Source organism: Triticum dicoccoides, chromosome 3A (assembly GCF_002162155.2).
Source record: "Triticum dicoccoides isolate Atlit2015 ecotype Zavitan chromosome 3A, WEW_v2.0, whole genome shotgun sequence".
NCBI lineage: Eukaryota > Viridiplantae > Streptophyta > Magnoliopsida > Poales > Poaceae > Triticum > Triticum dicoccoides.
The window spans coordinates 655,887,612-655,910,056 of NC_041384.1; the positions used below are offsets into that span (position 1 = coordinate 655,887,612).

The 22,445-nt window shown below is 47.3% G+C and overlaps 2 protein-coding genes across 2 annotated transcripts; both read left to right on the top strand.

Moving 5' to 3' along the window:
• The first annotated feature begins 5,517 nt into the window (after positions 1 to 5,517).
• Positions 5,518 to 10,370, top strand: LOC119269989 (GPI transamidase component PIG-S-like). The gene is made up of 13 exons (XM_037551929.1): positions 5,518 to 5,757; positions 5,859 to 6,537; positions 6,871 to 6,955; positions 7,054 to 7,143; positions 7,275 to 7,348; positions 7,786 to 7,870; positions 7,942 to 8,031; positions 8,115 to 8,245; positions 8,713 to 8,794; positions 8,878 to 8,925; positions 9,318 to 9,390; positions 9,468 to 9,571; positions 9,937 to 10,370. Exons 1-13 carry the CDS (start codon positions 5,571 to 5,573, stop codon positions 10,060 to 10,062), a joined length of 1,854 nt encoding a protein of 617 aa, XP_037407826.1. The 5' UTR covers positions 5,518 to 5,570; the 3' UTR covers positions 10,063 to 10,370.
• A 1,080-nt stretch (positions 10,371 to 11,450) lies between these two features.
• On the top strand, positions 11,451 to 17,569 carry LOC119269991 (lysine-specific demethylase JMJ705-like). Its single transcript, XM_037551930.1, has 7 exons — positions 11,451 to 11,805; positions 11,897 to 11,975; positions 12,069 to 12,136; positions 12,568 to 12,718; positions 13,243 to 13,748; positions 14,777 to 15,391; positions 15,690 to 17,569. Exons 1-7 carry the CDS (start codon positions 11,466 to 11,468, stop codon positions 17,285 to 17,287), a joined length of 3,357 nt encoding a protein of 1,118 aa, XP_037407827.1. The 5' UTR covers positions 11,451 to 11,465; the 3' UTR covers positions 17,288 to 17,569.
• Positions 17,570 to 22,445: the final 4,876 nt, after the last annotated feature.

A 22,445-nucleotide genomic window follows, 5' to 3' on the forward strand; every position in this document is an offset into this window, starting at 1 on the left:
TTGCCTCCCAGGGGTGGCTATATGTGCTGGGTGGTCCGATTGGTCGAATGTGATGGCAGTCCGGGACCACTTCAAATAACTAGGTGTTACCGGAGCAACCATGTTCACCTTCCTGTTAATAACCTTCAATCGACTTTTGCTTTCAACATCAGCAAAAATCATCAGCGTGGAATTGACATTGGGAAAACCATCACCATCTTCTTATCTATCCTCTCCTCTGTCCGACTCCTTTTCCTTCTCTTTGGGTTGTTTCTCTCGGAACTGCTGGATCAGGAGATGGCACTGTCGAGTGGTGTGTTTAGGGTAAATGAGATTCCCCTCTTCATCTTTTTCGGTATGAATATGGCAGGGTAAATCCAACACATCATTCCCATCTTGATCTTTAACCTTTTTGGGAGTCCAGGGCCCTTTGGGTTTTCCCTTGAGCAACAACTAAAGCTTCACCAGGAGCAGCTGGTTCGGCCTTTCGTTTTTGTTTCCGACTAGAATTCCCTCCTCCGGTTTCTTGGGTGACTGTTTTATGTTTGCCACTCCGGAGTCGGTCTTCCTCTTCACCATTGGCATATTTGGTGGCAATCTCCATCATCCGAGTCAGAGTCATATCTCCTGTCCGACCAAATTTCAGATTCAACTCTCGATACTTGGTGATCTGACACGTTCTCCACTGTATGGTGTAACGTGATCCATCTCTGAATATAATCCCTCAAGGTTTCATTCGGTTTCTAAACACAACACTGCAATTCTGTCAACCCTGTCGGCCTTTTGCAAGTGCCTTCAAAGGTTCTAACAAATACTCGAGCAAGTTCCTCCCAACTATATATGCTGCCAGGAGCCAACTGATTCAACCACACTCTGGCAGAGCCCTCCAACATCAAGGGGAGGTGTTTCATGGCCACATCATCATTGCCACCACCAATCTGCACAGCCACTCGGTAATCCTCAAGCCAAGTGTCTGGCTTGGACTCGTCAATGAACTTGCTGACTCCAGTCGCCAACCTGAAGTTGGGAGGAATCACTGCTGCTCTGATGGCTCTGCTGAAACACTCGGGTCCTGAAACGTGTACCCTGCTTCCAGTCGGATGATCTCTATCGTGGCCTTCTCTATGAGCTTTTTTTCTATCGACCAGACCTTGAACGAGGATAGACCTTGCATCAAAGCCTGGCTCTCTAGGGTCGACTGGAATTCTTCGTTCGCCGCTGTGGGGGCGCCTATCATCTTGCCGCCGAGGCACGTATGACCCACTCCTCGGAGGAGGCATGGGCACTCGACGACGGTCGTCGTGGTCGAGTCGATGATCATACTGCTCGCGGTTCTTGTACTGATCTTGCTGGTACCCATGTCCCTCACACCGCGGAGGCGATCTTGGGCTACGGGCAGATTGGACAGTATTCGCCACCACAGACTTGCTATGAATCCTATTCCGCGACTGAGATACTGTTGTATTCTGCTCCCCCGCTGCCCGGAGTAAAGCCCGGATCTGCATCAAACCTTGGCCAGCTTCTGACTGGGAAGGTTGAATTGACTCTGCTATTCGAGCTGCAGCTGTGAGATTCTGGATCGGAGTTTGGTATACTTGAGTCGGAGGCGGAAAAAGTTGTCGTTGACTAGACTCGGGGATCGGCTGCTGAGCACGCTCGTCGAGTGCGCGCTGGAGGTTCTCCAGTCGAGTACGCTCAGCCAAGTTGGCCAGGCGCGCCTCCTTCAAGGCCTGGGCCTCAGGGGTTTCTCCAACGATAGGAGTGTGAAGTGCATCCATATTACGGCGGCGAAGATCTTCCCTCCGCTGCGAAGAGAGGGGTTCGGGGCGGTACTCCTCGTGAACACGCAATGGATCGCAGCCGCCATTGCCACCGCCTTCATGGGTGAAGCCAGGAGGAGTGCGTGGTCCATTGACCATCAAGACTTCCGCTGCGGGGTCGCTGCTGTCGCATTCAGACGCAGTCTCGACGGAGCCAGTCGACAGATCGAACAGGCCGTAGAGAGTTTCATCGGGCTCGATCACCGTGATTTGTGCGATGGACGATTGGCGGGCCACCGCGTGCCTCACCCACCGCTGAAGCCGCGACCGACCGGATCACTGGCGCCGGTGAACAACGAAAAGGGAGGTTGTCGTAGGAGTTGACTGATACGGAGTCGACGGTTGCCGAAGAAGGACGCCGCGAACGCATGCGTGGAAGTGCGTCGCCCCGCGGACGGGGAGCGCCTCGACGTCGAGTGGAGCCTCGTGGAGCCAAGCGGAGTCGTCGGCGATGAAGACGAGCGCGCCGAGACGGATCTCGCGGCCTTCAGCCAATCCTCCGCCGGAAACCATGATGATGGGAATCGGAAGAATCGCAACTTCTCCAATAAACTGCTAAGACACCTGCCCCATGGTGGGCGCCAACTGTCGTGGATGTAAGACTGATAGTAGAATGGGGGGTAAGTATGAGGAGACAAGATCCTAGCTATGAAGTAGTTGTACACACGAGTTTTACGAGTTCAGGCCCTTCTCGGAGGAAATAACAACCCTACGTCTCGGTGGCCTGAGGCGGTCGACTGGATTATGTGTGTGTGTGAGTTTACAAAAGAAGTGAACCCTTGTGCCTGTGGAGGAGGGTGGCTTATATAGAGTGCGCCAGGACCCTAGCCAGCCCACGTTACAAAGGGTTTAAGGTACATTAAAGGGGAGACGTTACTGGTAACGCTAGTAAATAAAGAGACATAATGGCCATTAAAGCTATGAGGTGATGCTCGACCGTTGCAGTTCGGAGTGACCTTAGACCTTCTGGTGGACGAGTGACAATCTCCACGGTCGAGTGACTTCAAGTCTTCCGAGTGGAAGTCCTCATGGTCGAGTGGATGATGACTCCTCTTCGAATGCTTCTGGTTTGAGGATGACGTCCTAAGGGAGGGTGTCTAGGTCAGGCCTATGACCCTACCCTAGGTACATATCTTCATCACCTACTGTCACTGAGAAAGGACACCGCAAGATTGAACCCAAAGCTAAGCACTTCTCCCATTGCAAGAAAGATCAATCTAGTAGGCCAAACCAAATTGATAATTCAAAGAGACTTGCAAAGATAACCAATCATACATAAAAGAATTCAGAGAAGATTCAAATAATGTTCATAGATAAACTTGATCATCAACCCATAATTCATCGGTCTTAACAAACACACCGCAAAAGAAGACTACATCGAATAGATCTCCATAAGAGAGGGGGAGAACTTTGTATTGAGATCCAAAAAGAGAGAAGAAGCCATCTAGCTAATAACTATGGACCCATAGGTCCGAAGTAAACTACTCACACTTCATCGGAAGGGCTATGGTGTTGTTGAAGAAGCCCTCCGTGATCGATGCCCCCTCCGGCGGAGCTCCGGAAAAGGCCCCAAGATGGGATCTCCTAGATACAGAAAGTTACGGCGGTGGAATTAGGTTTGGCTCCGTATCTGGTAGTTTGGGGGTACATAGGTATATATAGGAGGAAGGACTACGTCGGTGGAGCAACAGGGGGCCCACGAGGGTGGAGGGCGCGCCTGGGGGGTAGGCGCCCCCCTACCTCGTGCCTTCCTCGTTGATTGCTTGACGTAGGGTCCAAGTCCTCTGGATCATGTTTGTTCCGAAAATCACGTTCCCGAAGGTTTCATTCCGTTTGGACTCCGTTTGATATTCTTTTTCTGCGAAACCCTAAAATAGGCAAAAAAACAACAATTCTGGGCTGGGCCTCCGGTTAATAGGTTAGTCCCAAAAATAATATAAAAGTGTATAATAAAGCCCAATAATGTCCAAAATAGAATATAATATAGCATGGAACAATAAAAAATTATAGATACATTGGAGACGTATCAGGGTATCGTTTTGAAGCTAGTGCTGGTTGGAGGGGACAAGAGGAGGAGCGGTGTTTCATCTTGCCCATTGATGACGGCGGATCTCGGCGGCGTGACGCAGTGGAGACTCGGCGCCCGATGCGCGGAGATGGACTCGCGCAGGAGGATGACGATGTCTGGTGTCGTGATGGCGTCGGCGGCAGCTAAACCAGGCAAGGTACATGCAGCAGTACAACTCTGAAGATGGATTGGTGGTAGGTGGCTGCGACGGCCTCATACCCGGCAGGCGTGCTGGTTGAGGAACACGCCGGACTGATGGTCTTAGATGTTAGGTTTGACCGCGATGTCTGTTTGGTATTAGGCCCAGACTATCAGCGCCCCTTCATCAACTGGATAGGAGTTGCGACAGATGCTACGTAGACGGTAGCTTTAGTTTTACTGTTGTATGACTTTGTAAGATTTTGTTTCAATAATTAATAAAATAGTTGTATGCATCGTCCAAATGCAGAGGTCAAGGGTCTTCCTGTTTTTCTTAAAAAAAAACCTTTGCCTTCCCATCAACATGTAGGATAACTGGCATGTGATCTGAAAGCTCAAGAAATCCATCTACTACCTTATACCCAAGGAAACGAACGCACCAGGTAGGTGTGGCAATAACTCTATCAACTCCATCGGACCCCCCTTGAGAGACAAACCCTCTTGATTTAGGGTTCTTGGCCATGCGTGGTAAACCCTAAAACTATGATCCTAGGATCTTCATCATCATTGTTGTTTTCCCGCTACTTTCTGCTATGATCAATTAAAATGCCAGTAATTGCTGGATCTTTCAAGACATTCCCGAATATAACCATCAGCTATGTAGTTACTATTCCTGCAAGTAAAAATATCATCCCCACAGAGGTCCTGCAAATGACAAAACATAAGAGCATCACAAAAGTTTTGCATGTATACATGATTACGGGATAACCCCCATGTTTTTCATAGTTGAGCGTCACCTCAATAAATCCCCTATGAAGATCCATGGCAAAGACTCCTGCATGCGCATCGTCCGCATCAGTTTCCACGTATTTGTCGTCTTTTCTATTTTCAACTCCCCATAGATTCATGTGAGATGCCATTTAAAACCGAAAGTGCCATTCTACACCCAGAAGCAAATGCTCCTGGTGTGAACAGTAAAATAAAAAAATAGAAAAAATGCAAAAAATCTGAAAAAAATTTGGCATACTTTCGCAAATGTTTGTCGTGCATGCAAAATTTCATCGCGAAATTACATTGGTGGAAGTCGTGCCAAAAAAACAAAATCGAAGCTCGAAAATGCTTTTGTAAGTAACATTTTCATAGCATCAATTTTTTTTACCATGCCTTCCATCAATGTGATTTTCCGATGAAATTTTGCATGCATAACAAACATTTGTGAAAGTATGCCACAAAAAAAATTCAGATTTTTTTGATTTTTTTTTATTTCACTGTTCACACAAGGAGCATTTGCTACTGGGAACGCCTTCCGAGGGTTAGGAATGCCTTTGGAAGTTCTTCTTCTGCTTGGGCAGGCCTCACGGTTGGGCTTCTCGGCGAGGGCGAGGCCTTTGGAAGTTCTTCTCGCGCTTTTGGGCAGCTCCGTTTCTCCCTCCTCGGCCCATCACACTCTTTGGGAAAAAGAATGTATAGCCGGCCGCACCGCGGGCCCATATTTCAGTTCAGCAGGCTAACTACTGTACCGGCAAAGCCAGCTGATCCCTTCCCCAATTCCGGCCACTCGAAAAATGGCGGAGATCGCCGGCGACGAGACCCCACCGCTACCTTCGTCTTCCGGCGCCGAGGAATCCTCTCTCCTCTCGTCCCCTCCCTCGCCCACCGCCACCAGCGGGGACGAGCCGCCGCCGCGCACGAGGAAACCCGGCACGAAGCGTCTCGTCCTCACCGCCTCGGTCCTCCTCTCCTTCCTCGTCGGTACTACCCCCCACCTCCCCAAATCTCCATAGTTCTAGGCCTTTTTTTTTCTCTTCTCTTCTTCGTGTAACCCGCGCGCATCTCGCTTTCTCTCTCCGTAGGACTGCCCTTGCTGCTCAAATCCACCGAGATCCACCGGTCGCCGCTGCCCTCCGATGCAATCGCCGACCTGTCCCGCCGCCTCCAGTCGCACCCTCCCTCCTTCCCCTGCGGTCTCCACGCGGTCTTCCTCCGCTCCGGCCCTGGCTCCCCCGTCGCCTCCCTTGCCGATCAGCTCGAGCGGGCAATCTCGACCCAGCACCACCTCCTCCCCGCGTCTTCTACTGCCGGGAACATCTCCGTGTCAGTCACCGTCCAGTCGGACGGTGGCTGCACCAGCAGCGCGGCTGCCGCTTCGCCTTGGCGATGCGGCTTGGTGAGCGCTGCAGACTCGTTCCATGATGATGAGGTGTTCGATGAATTGCTGCACTCTGCATTGGGTGGTGGTGATGGGGATGGGATGAAGGTTTACACTATTGTCATTGCTGAGGATGATGATGGAAAGGGGACGAGGGTTGTGATTGGAAAGCACCGTCATGCTTGGGTTGTTGGGAAGGTCGATGAGGCCGAGGCTGTGTCACTTATTAGCAAGGTGTTCATCAAGTATTTCATGAATGGCGGTATTGAAGAGGGTGAGACAGGCATTGGGAAAGGCGAGTTCATGCCAGTTGGTTCAGATGGGAATGTTGTTCTTTCATTCAGCTTGTTGAATGCTGATCCAAATGATTGGGTCTATGATTGGTAAGAACAGAAACATTACATTATGTAATTCAAGTTATTGCTGCATGTCTGCTATGGGTTCAAATATAACTTTGTCCTGTGATGTGATACATTTGTTTAAATAAAGTACAATGACAGTAATATTACTGAGGAATTATGGGAACATATGTCAGCACTGACTATAGAGATCTGTTAGCTCCCTCGTTTAGAATCAATTGCAGTTTATTTGGTTGTAGTTAGCTAGTACTCCCTTCGTTCCATAATTCTTGTCGTGGTTTTTGTTCAAACTAGTACATGCTATTATTGCTGCTGCTGTTAGAAACTTTACTTTACACTTAAGCCTCCCACATGCAGGGAGTTCAAAAATATTGGCGAGAGAATCCTTACTCCTGTGGTCGAGGCCCTGCAACCAGTTGCTGATATCAATATAGAGAGTCAGGTGCTTTTTTGCCTTGTTTGGGCCAAGCTTGCCTCCTCTATCTCTTCTAAAGGTGTCAATATTAATAAGTACTATACAACTTCCCCTGTTCTTTCCAGGTTCTCTACCACACTCCGAAGTCGTCTTATTCTTATTCTGACGATAAATTGGGGGGCAATGTCCTTAGTATGGGAGACATTCCTTTCTTTGTATGTTTCTGACTTAGTCTGCATATGAAATCTAGTCTTGCCCATTGCTTCTTTATTTGGATAACTGCTTGTTAATGCCTGCTTTTTTAAGTGTCAGCTGTACTAATTTAGCGGTGCAATCAAATTGATAGGTAAACTCAAATGAGTGGCACTTGGATACATCGATTTCAGCTACAGGACGATCAAAAGTTCTTCAGTTTGTGGTGTATGTTTATTTAGATCACATCCGCATCTTTGAACTTTTTCTGCTCTTTACTTTGCAACGCATGTCATGATATGATCAATGTTCTTAAACATATTACAGAAAAATACAAGTAGGACAATGCTGGCTTGCTACTCTGAATTTGCTTCATTTTGTGATCATACTCACTTTTCATCTGCCAAACTGCTGGTAGATATATGTGATCCCATTGTCTTTTGATGATGCTCTGTCCCCATTGCTGGATAGTTATTTTTTTTCTGTTTCACTAAACAGCACCCTTTACAGAATATGTCGTATTTTAATCCAGTATTCTGGTTTTCCAAGCATACGCAGACATAGGATAATATCTTAAAAGTTTCTGAATACTAAGTGTAATATATATTTTATGAACTTTGTGGATGGTCATTAGTCATCTGAACTGCTTGTTCTATAATGAACAGGTATATTCCATCTGCAAGGGAATGCCCTTTGTATTTGCAGCTTCCAGATGGGGAGCTTTCGAAAACTAATGCATTTATTTCCCCAGTAAGTACTATGCACCTTTCTTGTGCTGTCCAGCTTACCATTTTTCTTGACAGTGTTATCCTATTATGTAGATGTGGGGAGGTGTTGTTATTTGGAACCCACCAGGCTGTTCACTTGGTTCAAAGAAGGCGCATGGGACTCGGAGACAAATGTCATCACAGGTGTGTAGAATTCATCATCTATTGTCTTGGCCTTCTTATATGTTTGCAAGTTCATTGTACGCTGAAGCATTGATGTGCAACAGGAACTTATGGAGACTCTGGAAATCTTCATTGGGCAGCTAAGACAGTTATTTGGTCTAAAACCAAACTATCATGCACAAGGCATGGATGTGGCAACTAAATTCCTAGTTAGTGAAAAGGGGTTTGCGCAATGGTGAGCATATCACCCTGCTTTTTTAATAGGATACCATGACACAAAATCATTTTGTTATGACAGCACGATTTCACAAAATCCGGATTGCATATTTCGTTTATCTGTAGTCACATCGGACTTGAGAACATATTTGGCATCATTATTATCAAATTCTTGTTAAAACAGTTTTCAGATTTCCAAATCATCGGCATTGTAGTATGCATAATATCAGGGAACACATTCATCAAGTTCAGTGCTTGTCTAAATATCATATCTGGAATTATATGATTACTTTGTAATTGGTGCGGGAAAGTCTGTCTATTTTTTATACTTTATAACTACACGGTTCAAGGTCACAGCCGTTCTAAGTTCAGACACTTAGTTTTTGGTTAACTGTTGAACCTGTTGATCTCTAAGGTTCTTTACAGGAGTTATCTTCGAAGACTCTTAACAATTATTATTGGTTTCTTGTTTCATAACTCTCACAGGGAATTGGATTTACTATACAGACATCATGCATGTTCCAACCTTTTGTCATGTGTCGCCACCTTGGAATCTCTTTCCAGCTTGGTATTACATCAGAATTTCTGGATGAGATAATATAAATTGTTGTTCTTCACACAGATGCCGACGAATGTTGTTTCTGTTGACAGGTCCAATCGCTCCCAAGAATGATTGTTATGGATGAAATTGGGAGGCAGGTTTGTTCCTCTACCACTCTTGCTGAATGGATAGTTCACGGCCATCTGTAGCAGTACTTCTTTATTTATTTTTCTGCTACTGTTTTTGACTCTGGGTAAGCAGCAGAATATTCAGACAAAACTCCACATGCCTCATGACCCTGAACATTCATGGAGTCCATTGTTATTATCTCTAGTTCTTCACGTAGTTATAGTATAAAGACCCTGAACATTCATGGAGTCCATTGTTATTATCTCTAGTTCTTCACGTAGTTATAGTATAAAGACCCTGAACATTCATGGAGTCCATTGTTATTATCTCTAGTTCTTCACGTAGTTATAGTATAAAATCACTTCATAAGTTCATAGTGAGGTCAGGTTTTTTCTGACGTCTGTCAAGTAATGTTTTCCAGGTAGAGCTTTCACTTGAAGCCGCAAGCTTAGCTCAAAGGAACGCCATTCTTGGAATAGGTGACTCTTCTGCAGGCAAGTTTGGCACACATTTTATTGCACATGTTACGTGGAGACTGTAAAGGTTTTATTAACACTATGCTGTTGTGCAGTGTCTGCAACGAGAGCAAGGGCTTTGGCTGAGGACGCATTTTTCCATCCGTCCATTATGTCAATCAGTTATGCTTCCGTGGAGCACTACTTCGCCATTTACATGGTTAGTATTCACTGAACTATAGACCTCACTTAAGTTTACGTTTGGCAGGTTGGTACTTTCGAATTGTTTGTCCTAAACAAAAAAGTAAAAATAAACTAGTGTTATTGCTACATTCTTCAACCTTGGATTTTAAAGCAAGGCTATAGCATTGTAGTCAGCAGCCGTAGCCACCTCCTCTTATGTGAGTCGTGATGTTGAGCGAAAGCTGTACACGGGTAACTCCCATGTTCCTTCAACAGTTCCACCTTTGAAGTGTTGTCTAATAATACAGGATTAGTATAGATTTAACCATGAATGGAGCGTCGTTGAAGACTTGGAAGTCCACACAAGCTGCCCTGTAAATTGACTTTATTTTTAATTTGCAGCCATTCTTTGCGCCAGTGTGCTTGCATGTGCTGCTGGCGGCGATCAAAGAGCTGAAACGCTACAAGGTGGAGCGGGCCAAGTACTCGGCGTTCCTCGCCTCCCAGTCCCAGGCGACGACCTCCTGAAGTCTTTGATCCATCCATCGATCCATCATCGGTGACAGGCTGCAAAGCATCGCTGGCTTTCTTCACGCCTGGTATCGTCATCGATCATCCCACGGAGTTTGACAGGTGACGGAAGGTATGGTAGATAGTGGCATCCTAGGCAGGCGAGTAGGAGGGGGTCTAGTCTACCTGCGCGCGTGTAAACCTGTAACTTATTACAGTATGTGGTAGATCTTGCTTATAGTCCGGGGCCGAGGACCCACATTTTGTTCGTAGAAGAATACTTGCCCTCTCACATGAAGAAATCCGTGTCAATTTCCAAGTTCCAACGGTACCATTTTTTTTTTTACCTTTTGGTCGAACCATCAATCATCTCTACTGAAAAGAAACTGGCGCATTTGTTTGGCCGAAAATGGCAAGGCATCTTCGTTATTAGGGGAAAAGAAAAGGAAAATGGCACTGGGCGCCGTTACGTTTTTTTCTTTCTGATGAAAGGGCCGTTACGTATTTCTGTGACTGGGAGGATGCAGTTCTCCGCGAAGGCCCCAACCAACCGCAAGCGAGAAAGAAACCGCGCACGTGTAGTTACCGACTTACCGCGCCACCGGCGCACAGTGGTAAGCCGGTAACCACAGACGGACGGGCAAACGACCCAACCAAGACTCGAGTCCACAGCCACGACGAACCAACCGCTGCGGTTCGGCAAAAGCGCGCAGGCTTTACTTTGGACGCGCCCTTCCCCTCCCCTCCGCCTTCCTCCTCTGCGCTCCACGCAAACCCCCGGGCCCCAAAACGGCAAAACCTCTCCGCTCCTCCCCTCTGCCCCGCCTCCCCACCCCACCCCAATGCGCGTGTAGCGTCTGAGCGGAAACCGCCCGCCGAGCGCGATGCCGTCGTCGCCGCCCGGGGCGTCGAGCGACGCGGTGCCGCCGTGGCTGAGGGCCCTGCCGCTGGCGCCGGAGTTCCGCCCCACGGCGGCCGAGTTCGCGGACCCCGTCGCCTACCTGCTCAGGATCGAGCCCGCCGCGGCGCCCTTCGGCATCTGCAAGGTCGTGCCGCCCTGCGCGCGCCCGCCCCGCAAGGCCACCCTCGCCAACATCGCCCGCTCCCTCGCCGCCAACGACAAGGCCGACGCCGACGACCACGCGCAGCCCCCGTCCTTCCCCGTCCGCCACCAGTACCTCGGCCTCTGCCCGCGCCGCCCGCGCCCAGCGCTCCAGACCGTCTGGCTCTCCGCGCGCCGCTACACGCTCCCGCAGTTCGAGTCCCGGGCCGCCGCCGCGCGCGGCCCGCTCCTCGCCCGCCTCGGCGTCCCCGCCTCCAGGCACCTCCAGGGCGACCGCCTCTCCCCGCTCGACCACGAGGCGCTCTTCTGGCGCGCCGCCTCCGCCGACCGCCCCGTCACCGTCGACTACGCCAGCGACATGCCCGGCTCCGGCTTCCCCCCCTGCGCCGCGCGCCCCGGAAACCCCCAGCCCGCGCACGTCGGGGAGACGGCCTGGAACATGCGCGCCGCCGCCAGGGGCCCCGGATCGCTGCTGCGGTTCATGCGCGAGGACGTGCCTGGGGTCACCACGCCCATGCTCTACGTCGGCATGCTCTTCAGTTGGTTCGCCTGGCACGTCGAGGACCACGACCTCCACAGCCTCAACTACATGCACCTCGGCGCCGCCAAGACCTGGTACGGGGTGCCGCGCGACGCCGCGCTCGCCTTCGAGGACGTCGTGCGCGTGCACGGCTACGCCGGGGAGGTGAACGCCCTAGGTGAGGACAGCCGTTTGTTGTTTCCTGTGCTAGTTCCGCCGTGTCCTCTGTTGCTCTGACTGCATGGTGGTTCCGTCAAATTGCGGTGCAGAAGCATTCGCGACGCTGGGGCAGAAAACGACCCTGCTGTCCCCTGAATTGCTCGTCGGCTCGGGGGTGCCCTGCTGCAGGTGCTGCTCTCTCCCGATTTTGAACGATTTGATCTGATGATACGTGTGTGTGTGTGGTTGTTGACGGGGGCCTGGTTCTGTGCATTGGAACAGGTTGGTGCAGAATGCAGGGGAGTTCGTGGTCACCTTCCCAGGATCATATCACTGCGGTTTCAGCCATGGTGAGCGCTCGCACCAGTTAACATCACGGAAAATTCTCCTTTCGTACACTGCATTTCTGGTTGATGCATGCATACGCAATTATGCATGTCCAGTGTGTGCCAAACATCATGTCCAAAACCTGTAGTTGTGTTAAACATAGGTTTGCTAGATGATTTTTGCAAGCACGACCCTGGGTTTATATATAGTTATATTAACGTATCCCTGTCCTGAGTTTGTTTATGCATCTTGACATGGGGCCTTCGTCAATTCATCTCATCTAGGCTGGTGTGCAATATGCAAATGCAGGATGTGTATTTCTAGTGAACACATGAGGGTACTTCGTTCCTCTAGCATGCCATTGGAAAACTGAACTTTAGCTGTTACGTGGCCATCACTTTGTTGGCTCTTGCAATTTATAATAACCCCATGTGGACCAATTCGATTTGGGCAGGTTTCAACTGCGGTGAGGCATCAAATATAGCTACTCCTGAATGGTGGAGAGTAGCGAAAGAGGCAGCAGTCAGGAGAGCCTCAATCAATCAACCTCCCATGCTGTCGCACTATCAACTGCTTTACGAACTTGCACTGTCAATGTGCATCAGGTATTTGACACAAATTGCATGCTTCATGATGCATACTGTTCTTATGAGATATTCTGTTAGCTTCCTGCCTCAATACAGAAAATATGCCGTTCTTATAATTCCTTGTTATTGTCCAACTTATATCATGTTTTCACCTGAAAATAATTGGTCAGCAGGTGTGCAATCTGCAACTTTCATGTATGTTAAATCATAATATATGGTTCTGTGACCAGTGCTTGACAATATTTGATGTTCCACTTTAAGTTTCTCTGACCCAGTCAAGGAAGTATATTTTTCATTTGTGTGTCTTAAAGTAGCCCTGGTTTAATGATATAGTCTGGTAACCATGAAAGGAAGTTGTATATTTTTCCGTTCCGTGTCTTACAGTAGCCATGACTTAGTGACAACGCTTCAATCTGGGAATTTTGTTCACGTATATATCGTTGGAGCTCTCTTTCTGTGCTTGGAATTGGCACCCAGCGCAATGCTTTTTGTATATTTTTGTGGACCTTTTACTTATTGTTTTCCAACTGTTATATATCTAGGGACCCGTCCATTGGGACAATGGAACCACGCAGTTCTAGACTGAAGGAGAAGAAGAAGGGTGAAGGGGGACAATTGGTCAAGAAGTTATTTGTCCAAAATGCTATTCAAGATAATGAACTGCTTAGTTGTCTTCTGAATGATGGATCTTCTTGTATTATTCTTCCTATAAATGCTCATGATGGTCCTGTTCTTTCAGCTTTGCGTTCAAGATCCCAATTAATACCTAAATCCAAGTTGTCAAGATGTACACATGATTCACATAATGCAGAAGGTGACAAGGAGGATGTAATCAGTGCTGCTGGGCTCTTAGATCAGGGCTTATTATCCTGTGTCAGCTGTGGGATTTTAAGTTTCTCCTGTGTTGCTGTCATCAAACCAAGAGAGTGTGCATCAAAATACTTCATGTCTTCTGATTATAATTCGATCAATGATCAGCTTGTTGGTTCTGGTGGGAGTCATCTGGCTAATGCAGCTGGAAGTGAAGGGACCAATGGTGGCATTCTACGTAAGTTACATATTTTACAACATATAGCATCAAGTTTTTATGTTGACTCGTCTTCCCTTTTTCCTGATCAGCATGGGCTTCTTTATTCGCCGAGTTACTGATATTTGCATAAGTTCTTGAAGTAGTCAACAGATTATTTATGATTTTATAATCTCTTAGAAGTTATAACTAGACCATTTGGACTCTCAAAAGTAAATAAATAACTAGACCATTCGGAATTCAGTGGTTAAAATGGATGCAGATTTGGCCTTCTGATTTTATTTTATTGGAAACGTATAACCTTCTTTAAAATTTCACAGCTAAAAAAGAGCATAGCCTTGAAACTTCCATTCCTTGATCATGCTACGTTGCCCACCACAGAATAATGTATGTTATTCTTTCAGAGACGGTATCCAGAATTACAGGATGCATTGCTTATTGCATGGAAAATGTGCCACTTGATAAATTTGATTGCTCATTGCGTAATACTCCCTCCGTTCCTAAATACTCCCTCCGTCCCAAAATAAGTGTCTCAAGCTTAGTACAATTTTGGACTGAAGTTAGTATAAAGTTGACACTTATTTTGGGACAGAGGGAATATAAGTCTTTGTAGAGATTCCACTATGGACCACATACGGATGTATATAGATGCATTTTAGAGTGTAGATTCACTCCATAGTGGAATCTCTACAAAGACTTATACTCCCTCTGTTCTAAAATAGATGACCCAACTTTGTACTAAAGTTAGTATAAAGTTGAGTCATCTATTTCGGAATGGAGGGAGTATTTAGGAACAGAGGTAGTATTAGTTTATGAGCATATCTCCTAGGAGACCAATGGACTATCACATTAATTCAAAACAGAGAACAGTCGCAGATGTCTTCGATGCTTGTAGAGACAAACATACATGGATGTAACTTGTGTAGCTCTAATTGGGTTTTTTTTTTTGCTCATTTGCTATGCTAAAGTGGATTTCATCTTAGTTTCTTTCTCTTACAACATTTTTTTTGTTATCTGATGCAATGTATGTATTCCTGATCAACATGCAGGACCCAGTTTTGAACCATATGCCAATGATGCTGGACCTGTCACTAGAAATTCTGCTCCTGATCTTCTGGCATCTGCTTATGGAAATCAACCGGACACTGATGAAGATAATCGGAACAAAAAAATTAAGGTCTCTCATGACTCCAGCGAATTAGACGGAACGAAGATTCTCTCAAGTAGCATTAAATGGCAACAAAGACCATCATCCCAGAGCTCTCGGTGTATTGGTGGCTCAGGTATTTCGAATGGACCAAGAGGTGTTCGCACAAGAAACAAATATCAACTTAAGATGGCACTGTCTCAAGGTTTTCAGCTAAAGAATAATTATTGGACAATGGAACAGAAGGTTCAACCTGAACCGTCAAGGTCAAAAGAGACTGTGAAGGAGCCACTTGATGCCAGCGGTGCAGATAATGATGCTAGATGTAACAGCGCTGCAATCTCTGTGGGTGACCCTAGGATCTCTACAACCACGATGGACAACTTAAATAAACCAATTGTGAAAATTGATAAGGATTCATCGAGAATGCATGTATTTTGTCTTGAGCATGCTGTCGAGGTTGAGAAGCAACTCCAAGCAATTGGTGGGGCCCATGTTATTCTTTTATGTCGTCCAGGTTAGCCATCAAGCTGCTTACTCATCATGATCGAGTGCAATGCACCTTTTTATAAATCTAATGCGTTTTGAACTTGTGGCATCCTCTCTAATGCTTCATCTACTCGGTATGACTGGGCAGTGGCTCATTGTGATTGTACTTGAATATGTTAATGCAGTTATTGTTCAAAAGCACATTATACTCGCATCAACGTTGGTAACGTCACGAATTAAATTTAGACCTGTTGTGCTTGAGGTGCTCATGATACTGATTCTTGGTTCTGAAAGCATAATTGACTTGTTTGTTATGGTTTGTACAGAATATCTTAAAATAGAAGCAGAAGCAAGGTCGTTAGCTGCAGAAATGGAAGTTGAGCATGGCTGGAAGGACATCCATTTCAGGGAAGCCAACATGGAGGACAGGAAGATGATAGAAGAGCTTCTGCAGGATGAGGAATCAATACCAACAAGCAGTGATTGGGCTGTAAAGCTGGGAACCAATCTTTACTACAGTGCAAATCTGGCCAAATCTCCTTTACATAACAAACAAATACCATACAACAGGGTCATCTATAGGGCATTTGGCTGCAGTTCTCCTGACAACTCACCAGTAAAACGGGAAAATTGCGAGGGGAGTCAAGACAGGCAGAAGAAAGTAGTCTTGGCTGGCCGGTGGTGTGGGAAAGCATGGATGTCAAACCAGGTCCATCCATTCCTAGCTCAGAGAATTGAAAGCAGTGAAGCGAAGGAGGCTGACAAGTCTAGTGGAGTGCAAGCCTCGAAAAGAAATAGTGGCACCATAACAGATGTACCAAAATCAAGCAAGAAAAGGGGGAACATGGCTGTGGAGGTAACAATAGACACCAAGAGGCCCAGACTAGCTGAGGGGCACAGCTCGAAACCATTAAAAGGTATTGCTGATGTGTCCCACCCCTCGCCAGCTGCAGTGGTTCCTCGTGTCAGCTCTAGGATTGCCGATAGAGCAAACAGGCTAAAATCAGATATGACAGAGGAGGATGATGGTCATGCTTGCCGTCCAAAGCCAAAGGCTACTTCCCATTCGCGAACAAGGCCACCAAAGAAGATTGAGGTTGAAGCAAAGAAGCAAATGAACATGAGTAAAGGAGACAGCAAGATGATGGCTCCAACTGCTGCAAAGGATGATGAGGAGCACCCATCTGCTACCAAGGGGGGTCCTTCTGTGGGCCCTGCCACTAAGCTGGAGTTTTCTCAGCGTAAGCACAGAACCAGAACCAAAACGATGAAGCTACTGAAGAAAGCCACAGGAGAGGAGAGGACTCCAAGAGATCATCCAATGCACGTCGAAGGGTACACATGCAGCATCGAGGGCTGTTCGATGAGCTTCGACACGAGAAATGAACTGTCCCTGCATGAGCTTGACATCTGCCCGGTCAAGGGCTGTGGAAAGAAGTTCTTCACGCACAAGTTTCTGCTGCAGCACCACAAGGTTCACACCGAAACGACGAAGCAATTGAAGAAAGCTACAGGAGAGGAGAGGGCTCCAACTCCAAGAGATCATCCGATGCGCGTGGAAGGGTACACTTGCACTATCGACGGCTGCTCAATGAGCTTCGACACGAAAAAGGAACTGTCCCTGCACGAGCGTGACATCTGCCCGGTCGAGGGCTGTGGGAAGAAGTTCTTCACGCACAAGTATCTGCTGCAGCACCGCAAGGTTCACACCGACGACCGGCCGCTCAAGTGCCCGTGGGAGGGCTGCGACGTGGCCTTCAAGTGGGCATGGGCCAGGACGGAGCACCTCAGGGTTCATACCGGCGACAGGCCCTACGTTTGCTGCGAGCCAGGGTGTGCAGAGACGTTCAGGTTTGTATCAGATTCCAGCCGTCACAAGCGCGAGACAGGCCACTCAACCAAGCAGACTAAAACCAAGACATGAAGCAGGAGCAAAAGTTATGGTATACTAGAAGCGACAGGGGTAAGTTTGTACATAGTGCACCAGTACCCGGAGCTCACGATTGTCTTCATTTAGCGAATTCTATTAGTAAGCACCACAATGGGTGTGCTTTCCTATGTACGTATCTAATTTCGATCATTGGTCATTTCTATGATTACTGATTTAGCTAGTCTAGCAGTTTAGCACTGATGTTATGTCTGATGTATTGACGTTGTCACTATATAAATGCCATGTTTAATATGATCACCATCTTTTGGCTCCGCTTCTTTGTTGTGTTAACCTTTGTGACATGGACGATAATTTTGCTGCGGTGTTTATTATTTTTTGAATAAAAGAAGGGAAACCATCTGATCCAAAGCCTGATACTTTTGCTGCGGTGATGCCGCAATGGTATGGTGATACTGTAGTTGTTAGTTTTTTTTTTGGGTGCCGGGGGTAGCTGTGAGTCACCCTGTGCGTTCGGTTTATTCGGTTTATATGGTTCGGTTTATACGATTTTTCAGTTTGTACGGTATTAATACTTCGATAAATATGGTATGAAATTAAAATACGGTTCGGTTTCGGTATATACCAAATTATTTCGGTATGATTTCGGTATATACCATAAAAACCAAAGTTGACGCGAATTTGAAAATGACGTAATAATAATTTGCAAATCTATGACTCAAAACACATACTATTTTACACAAATAGTATATGACTATATATATAAGTATATATGCATGCATTAATTCATCTGTTGATGGTTATGGACGTGCTTAGCATTTTAAAAAGAGAAAAATGACTATGTTACAAGAAAATTTTACATGCTTATTAGTGAATTTGACTCATGTACAAGAAAAATGACAACTTGTATGGTTGTTCATCTCAAGAAATATAAATTTATTTTTACTTCGGTTTATTCGGTTAACCGTTCGATTTTTCGGTATATACCATAAAAACCAAAGTTCAAATCGATATGAAAAGTTCAAACCATACCGAAACCATAAATCATAAAAACCATAAAATCGGTTTGGTTTAGTTTATTCGGTATGGTTTTTCGGTTCGGTTTTGAAATGCACAGGGTGAGCTGTGAGCTTGTTGGAGGCGGTAGTGCACAGAAGCAAGGCACAGATCCGTTGGCTGTCGTGGATCTGTTTGTGCACCCAGCTTGTGGGATGGCATGTTTGCATTGCTTTTCGGTGCTGTCAGGATTGAGACTTGGGAGCGGGAGTGGAACTGAAATAGCTGCCTGGTGCGTCAGCCACGCAAAGGGTTCCTTCGATAGAGCAACTTCAATGGGGTGACCCATTTTGTCCGCGACCGTCCGTTTGGGTCGACGCGGATAAAAAAACCGGCCCAACGCGCCGACCCAAACGGACGCGCGTCCGCTTTCGTCCGCCTGCCGACGCATTTTTGACTAATTTTTGAGCCTGATTTGCGTCGGCGCGGACACAAGACGGACGCGCGCGCTCATCCTCTTTCTTCACCGGGCCCGCTGGTCGGTGGCACATTGGATTCATACCCTCGCCCGTTTGCTACGTCGCCGACGCCGCCAGTCATTTTTTCAGATAAAAATGGATACATATATAATTCTAGCGTACACAAATAAAAAGAAAAGACCACTACTCATCGATTTCTGACTCCGACTCGGTAATGTCCTCCTCCGATGTCTGAATGTAGGCGTCAGCATACGCCTTGTCTTCAAAGTCCCAACCCGTCGTTTCTCGTAGCTTCAGTTTCAATTGAGCTGCCTGCTTCCGCGAACGCTTGTCCTCCCGATAGGCGGCTCGCTCCCTCCTCCTCCCGTCCCTCTCCGATCTCAATTGCTTGTAGAACTGACGCTCGTCCTGCGGGAAGCCTCCGCACCACACCACCAAGGCTTCCACGTCCTTCTCTACGATGGCGAGGCGACGCTGCCGCCTCCGGTGGACACGACGATACTCGTCGGTGAAAAGCCGCGGGAGAGGCGCCAGATCCTGCGCCCGCTGGCTCGACACGTTGAGAAAATTCATATCTCGACGAGGCCTCAGGAGGTGCCATGTCGCCGCGTCGTGCGCGCGGGCCGCCTCCTCTGCGGTGTCGAAGGTGCCGAGGACGAGACGTTTCTCGCGAAATGAGATCTCGGCGGAGAAGGCACCGAAGCGGCGCTCGCGGACTCCGCGAAAATCCGAAGCGCACAGACGGCGGATCGACATGGTGGCGCAGAGACGGCGAGAGTGGGCGGCCGACAGAGTGTGGAGGGAGCGCCTTCTTTATAGCGAGCGTCGGCCGCGGCGCGCGCGAACCTTTCCCGCGTGCTGGAGCGCCAAAACCAGCGCGCGCTAGGCCGCTTTCCCCCGCGTGCGCGAGCCTTTCCCGCGCGCTGGAGCGCCAAAACCAAGGCGACGACATGATGTTAAACACGTGCGGTCATGAAATGAGTCGGCCTGTTGGGCGCATTGCCAACCCAAAACTAAAAGAGGGCGGATGGCGGGCGGACGGCCGATCCAAACGGACAAAAATTGAACAAAAACGCCGTCCGTTTGAGTCGGCCCGTTGGAGTTGCTCTTACTGAACCTGAAAGTGCTTGGAGTTGGAGAGCCCGCAAACAGTGTGCACACCGTACCAAATTGAGCAAGGCATAACAAAATTTGCCCAATGCCTATTAATACTCACTTTATAAACATCGGAAAAGAGATCGTATTCAAGCTTGAGCCCAAGCTCACCTCCCCTGCCAAGAACTATTTATTTGTTTTTTTAGAAAAAAAGGTTCAAAAAGAGATTTCTTTAGGAGAAACGTGTGCATGCATATTTTTATGAACGGAATGGCATTTGTAGTGCTCCCCGCATCCGTTTGGAGCAGTCATGCATCAACATATACTCCCTCCGTTTCATAATATGCCGTGCACACCTTTTGTTTTTCAAAGGCAAAGTTTGACAAAATGTATGGAATAACTATTGACATCTAAAATACAAAGTAAAATGCAGTTCTTGATGAATCTGGTGATCTAATTTTGAATTTAGATATTGGTTATTCTTTTCTATAAATTTTGACAAATATAGACTTCTTTTACTTTCTGAAAACCTAATATGCAATGCAGCGCGGAACGGAGGAAGTATGAATCTTTTTCTTTTCTTTTTAGAGATCTAGAGTAGGATCTACTCTACAGGAGGTACATATTCAGACACCGTCAGTGGTCCGAGTCCTTCCGGTGCGTTGGCAACGATCTCCTGGTCGCCTGCGGTTCTTGTGGCCGCAGCAAGCCCGTGGGCTAGTTCATTACATGATCTTCCCACATGGTTAAAACTGTAGCTCGCAAACACGGATAGAGCTTGTTTAATATCCTTGATCAGAGCGTAGCATTGGGACCGAGGCTGTCCCCGTACTGCTAGTTCTTCTATGATTGCATGGCAGTCCATCTCCAGTATCAGAGGGCCTCTGTAATACTTTGCTAGAGTAAGCAGCCCGGTAAGCGCAGCTTTCGCTTCGGCCTCCTCGACGCATCGGCTAGCTGACAGGCTTCTGCAGAGTGAGACAACCACATGGCCTTTGCTGTCCCTGGCGACTGCTCCAGCAGCGGATTCACCTGAATCGGCTTGGAAAGCTGCGTCGGTATTCAGCTTAACCGTGCCTTGTACTGGTCCCGTCCACTGCATGCTTTGTCCCCGTATGCAGCATGTATTATCCGCCTCTCCAATACTGGGCACATTATCAGCCATTGCCGCTGTAACTAATTCCTCGACGTATTTCTTTAGGAATTGTACAGAGCCTAAGATAGATTCTTTGCCGTTGTGTCGTAACATGTCATCTCTCAGGTGCCAGCACCTCCATAACAGGAGTAAGATTTTTGACCGCATTTCCTCATGTTCTCTGTCTAGCAGGACCTGCAGCCAGTCAGTTCCTGTATTTCTGAAAGATTTCTCTGATGGTAGTGTCCACTCCTTCCTCATGGCCTCTCGGAGGGCCCTGCTCTTTGAGCATGTGATCACTGCATGATGTTCATTCTTCGCCGCGTTGCCGCAGATATTACACGTTGAGTCCACCTCAAGCGTCCTCTTGAATTTATTACTTTTTGTGGCTAGGGTATTTGTGGCTACTCTCCACCCAAAAATTCTGACCTTCTCAGGCACCTTGGCTTTCCAAATATGATCCCAAATACTCCGGTCACCCGCATCCCTAGTCGAGCTTGAAGGGTTTGAGTTTTCGTTTTGGGATAAGGTTGCTGCCAATTTGTACGCACTTCTGACTGAAAACACTCCATTCTTTTCACCATGCCAATCTATGCAATCTCTTGTGTCCGTCCTTGGGATGGGTATCTTGCATATTTCTTCAGCATCAAACTGGTGAAATATTTGTGGAATAAAATTTACATTCCATTCCTTCCCATCCTCTTCCATGAGTTGGTTCACCCATCGGAGCCGAGACCTTCTAATAAACGTTGCAGTCATAAAGCCTTCTTTTCGAGGAATCCATTGATCTCGTTGAATCTGAATATTTTTCCCATCGCCCACTCGCCAGATTAAATCCTTCTTCAGCAGTTCTAGGCAAAATTCAATTGCCTTCCAAACCGGGGAGGTGTTCGAGGCAAAGACGGTGTCTAGAAGGTCACCATTCGGGTAGTACTTTGATTTTAGGACTCTCGCGCATAAACTATCCGGGAATTGGATTAGCCTCCAACCTTGTTTAGCAAGGAGTGCTTGGTTGAACAGATGCATGTCTCTGAAGCCTATACCACCAGCCCGTTTAGGTTTAATCATGCGCTCCCAAGCCATCCAATGTATCCTTCTATGGCCTTCTTCGTCCCCCCACCAGAAGTCCCTAATAATTCTTTCATATTTCTCACAGAATCCTTTCAAGAGCTTGAACACGCTCATTGTAAAGGTTGGCAGGGCTTGGACAACTGATTTGACGTGGACTTCCTTAGCTGCATACGACATGAACCTCTCAGACCAGTCGTTGCATCGTTTCCCAAATCTATCCATGATGGGTTGGAAGTGTTCCTCCTTCATTCTCCCTTCCGGCGTGGGCAGTCCCAAGTACTTGCTCTCAAAGACCTCCGACTGCACCCCAAGAACTATCTTGATTCCGTCTCTTGTTTCGGTCGGACATAGTTCGTTAAAAAGGATCGAGCACTTGTTTGCACTTAGCAGTTGTCCCGTGCACTTCTAGAAGGTGTCC